The sequence below is a fragment of the Penaeus vannamei genome, chromosome 3 (genome assembly GCF_042767895.1).
Source record: "Penaeus vannamei isolate JL-2024 chromosome 3, ASM4276789v1, whole genome shotgun sequence".
In the NCBI taxonomy this organism is placed as follows: Eukaryota; Metazoa; Arthropoda; class Malacostraca; order Decapoda; family Penaeidae; genus Penaeus; species Penaeus vannamei.
In genome coordinates, this window is record NC_091551.1 from 26,626,087 (window position 1) to 26,630,416 (window position 4,330).

A 4,330-nucleotide genomic window follows, 5' to 3' on the forward strand; every position below is an offset into this window, starting at 1 on the left:
TTTAGGCTAAATGAGCTGGCAGCAACCTCGAGCGAGCCTCTCTAATGCTGGGAAAACTAGGACGCGTTGGGAGTTTCCTTGGCCTACCAGGACGTCAAGTGACTAACACCACTGCGTCGTACTCGCTTCATTATTCATTAGAATCTGTAATCATTACAAACAATCATAATCACTGTTACAACTATTTTTCGTTCACTTACAATATTTCAACCAGTGCTTGTTCATTTGCAGCAACAGAAAGGCTATGATTTACAGTTTGCCAGATACGCTTCTATATTACAATTCTTGATATACATGTGCAGATATCTAGTTATACACGGCATCCGTCACTCCCAGGGTCAGGGCGAGTACAATACACACGTCATCACTGGGGACCCCGCCGGTGGCGTTATCCGATCGCCGTCCACGTGGAAGCCATTATCCCGAGCTGATCCGGCGGTCTTGGAGAGGATGATACGTGGCCGCGCTATCCCGCCGCCGACGTCAGCAACTCGGGAGGCGTGAAGTCTTGACGTTATGTCGCATCACAGCCTTGTGCGAACACAACGTAGTATTACTGTTTTAATTAAATCCTGTAAGTTTCTAGTAAAGAGACCAAACACATTTTTAATTAATATTTTTTATCATGGGTTGAAATAGGAAAACTTGATGACTTATGATACCATACACAATGAATCAGAGAAATTGATATGTATTTTTTTTATTTTTTTTTTATTATTATTATTTTTTTTTTTTTTTTTTTTTTTGCTATTGCCACAATATCGCCGGGGAAAAAGAAAAAAATGAAAAAATCGGGATTTTCACTTTTTAATTTTTTTTCCCTGTAAATAAAGGTCGGTGGGGCCACTATTCAAGTAAAAAAAAAACTGCTGTGACCTAAAACAAAGTACAAAAAATTGTTGGTGACAATGCTTTTTGAGCCGGCTGATGTATTTTTCAGGGAAAGCATTTGTCTCATTCGAAACAAGAGCTTCGCTAGCTCTATTCATATTATGCTGTACTTACGAAAATGGCAACAACAACAACAAGAATTAGAACAGTGATAAGGATAAAGAATATAATGATGATGAGGATAATGATGATGGTAATGATGATAAGGAAAAGGATAGTGATAATAATACTGATGATAGTAGTAATAATGATGATAAAATAATAATCATAATAAAAATAAGGATGGTAATGATAATGATGATGATGACAATAATGATAATGGTGACAATAATCGTAATAATAATGATGATAATAAACGCAATGAAAATGATAATGGTGATCATGATTATAATAATAATAATAATAATGATAATAATAATAATAATAATAATAATGATAACAATAATGATAATAATAATAAAGATGATGAATATGATAACGGTAATGATACTACTACTACTATTAATGATAATGCTAATAACAATAATAATATTAAAAACAATAACAGCAATAATGAGGATGATGATAAAGTAAATATGACAATAATAATAACAGTGATGAAATAAAGAAAAATAATGACGACAATGACAATAATGAGATTAATAATAATAATGATGATAATAATGATAATAATAATAACAATAATAATAATAATAATAATAATAATAATAGTAATAATAATAATAATAATTTTTACGTTTTTACTTTTTTTACGTTTCCAAGTCTGGTTTGGCCCGCATTTAATTCTGTGTTCCACTTTTTCATTGACTCGCTTATGAAAGACTTGACATTGACTGCTATTCCAAACATATCCAAACATTTTTCTATCCAGCTATGAGGGACCATATCGTAAGCTTTACGATAGTCAATCCATGCAACAGCTAGTGAAGTTAAACGTGTTTTACAATTTTTCAAGATCATTTTGTCAATTAGAAGTTGGTCTTTAGTCCCACGGCTTCCTTTCCTGCAACCCTTTTGTTCCCATGTCAATAATGCTGCTTCTTCAAGATAATTATACAATTTTTCCGCTATGATCCCAGTCAGTAATTTCCACAGCAGCGGCAAACATGTAATTGGCCTAAAATTGTCAACTGCGCTTCCTTTTGCCAATTCTTTTACACAAAGTACTGTTTTGTTTTGTTTTGTTTTGTTATAAAGCGAGGAATTTTTCAGGGGGATAGTTTATCACCACTGCTGTTTGTTTTGACGATGACGCTGTTGCTAAGGAAAATAAATATCTTTTATGAAGTAAAGAAGAAAGGAGAAAGAATTAACCATTTACTTTTCATGGACGACTTGAAATTATTCGCAAAAGATAAAGATCAAATTGATAGTTTAGTAAATACAGTCAGAATATTCTCAGAAGATATCAAGATGGAGTTTGGATTATCTAAATGTGGAGTGCTAATCATAAAAAGAGGATAAGTAGTTGAAAGCGATGGCCTCTGCATGCCAGATGGTGCAGTGATGAGAAATGCTGAGGAAAGTAGATACAAGTATCTTGGTGTCTTGGAAGTGGATGGAATAAAGCATGATCAAATGAAAGATCAAGTGAAGAAAGAATATACCAGAAGGGTCAGAAACATATTGAAATCAAAGTTAAACGGAGGAAATATAATCTCAGCCATTAATTCAAGAGCGGTATCAGTTGTCAGATACGGAGCAGGAATCATAAAGTGGACAAAGAATGAATTGGAGGAAATGGACAGGAAAACAAGAAAGCTGATGACAATGTATGGGGCGCAACACCCAAAAGCAGATGTTGATAGGTTGTACTTGAAAAGATATGATGGTGGAAGAGACTTGCTTGGCGTTGAAGATTGTGTGCAGGCAGAAGTCAACAGTCTTGATAAGTACTTATGCGCGTCAGAAGAAAACATGTTGAAGGAAGTAAACATCAGTAGTATTCTTGAGAACAAGAAGCATGGGCAGAGCAGAGAGGATATACAAAAAAGTCATAAAGAGAGATACGAGAACAAAGGATTGCATGGACAGCTCCATAAAGCTACGGTGAAAGTAAAGAGCAATAAATCATGGGATTGGCTAAGAAAAGGATATTTGAAAAAAGAAACAGAAAGTACAATCATAGCAGCACAAGATCAAGCCTTTGCACAGGGAATTTGAGGAAACGAGTCTATGGAGAGGATATTGATTCAAGTTGTAGAGTGTGTGGTGCTGCAGAAGAAACAGTGGCACATATTGTGTCAGAATGCCAGAAACTAGCACAGAAGGAATACAAAGAAGTTAGGCATGACAATGTTGCAAAAGTGATCCACTGGAAATTATGTGAAAAATGGGGATTTGAGAAATCTGATAAGTGGTACACACACAAGCCTGAAAAAGTATTGGAATCCAACGAGTGCAAGATTTTATGGGATCTCCCCATACAAACAGACAAGACACTGGAACACAATAGACCGGATATCACTGTAATTGAGAAAAAAAGCAAAAAATGCCTTCTTATCGACCCAGCATGTCCATTTGACACTCGTATTGAAAGGAAAGAAGAAGAAAAGTGCAACAATTACTGCGACTTGAAATATGAGATTGCAAGAATGTGGAGAATGAAAGAAGTTGAAGTAATCCCTGTATTTGTAGGGGCATTAGGATCTGTGACGAAAGACTTTGAAAAATGGATTCAAAAGCTAGATTTGGGAATAGCAGCCGAAAAGTTACAAAAGCCTTGTTTACTTGGAACAGCCAGGATTATTCGGAAAGTCTTGGACATCAAATGAAGAAATTAGGGATGCTGCAATATCTAAGACCTCTGGCTGTGGTCCGCTATTGCAGCTCATTAACCAAGGTATAACATTGTGAATAGAAGAAATAATAATAATAATAATAATAATAATAATAATAATAATAATAATGATAATGATAATAATAACAATAATAGTAATAAACATGATAATGATAATAATAATAATGATAATAATAGTAATAATAATAATAATAGTAATAATAATGATAATAATAATAATAATAATAATAATAATAATAATAATAATAATAATAATAATAATAATAATAATAATAATAATAATAATAATAATGATGATGATGATGATCATAATGATAATAATGATAATAATAATAATGATGATAATGAAATAATAATGATAATAATAGTAATCCACTGCATTTTGGCTTTTTCTACCCTAGTATTAACATGCTAGTGCTTTGCCATTCATCAATAATGATAATAATAATGATAATAATGATAATAATGATAATAATGATAATAATAATAATAATAATAATAATAATAATAATAATAATGATAATGATAATAATGATAATAATAATAATAGTAATGATAACAACTATAATAATAATGATAGCAATAGTAGTAAAAATGATAATAAAAATGATAATGATGATGAAATAGTAGTAGTAATGG

At 32.3% G+C, this 4,330-nt stretch overlaps 1 protein-coding gene across 1 annotated transcript; it reads left to right on the forward strand.

Annotated features, from left to right (window-relative positions):
- Nucleotides 1-2,379: 2,379 nt before the first annotated feature.
- On the forward strand, nucleotides 2,380-3,665 carry LOC138859732 (uncharacterized). The gene is made up of 2 exons (XM_070115717.1): nucleotides 2,380-2,884; nucleotides 3,046-3,665. Exons 1-2 carry the CDS (start codon nucleotides 2,380-2,382, stop codon nucleotides 3,663-3,665), a joined length of 1,125 nt encoding a protein of 374 aa, XP_069971818.1.
- Nucleotides 3,666-4,330: the final 665 nt, after the last annotated feature.

Bases quoted from the DNA above. Each gene is read 5' to 3' on its own strand.
- LOC138859732 (XM_070115717.1), top strand. From the start codon at position 2,380: ATGCCAGATGGTGCAGTGATGAGAAATGCTGAGGAAAGTAGATACAAG. The intron at 2,885-3,045 runs GTCATAAAGAGA...GCCTTTGCACAG, and splicing joins CAGAGAGGATATACAAAAAA to GGAATTTGAGGAAACGAGTC.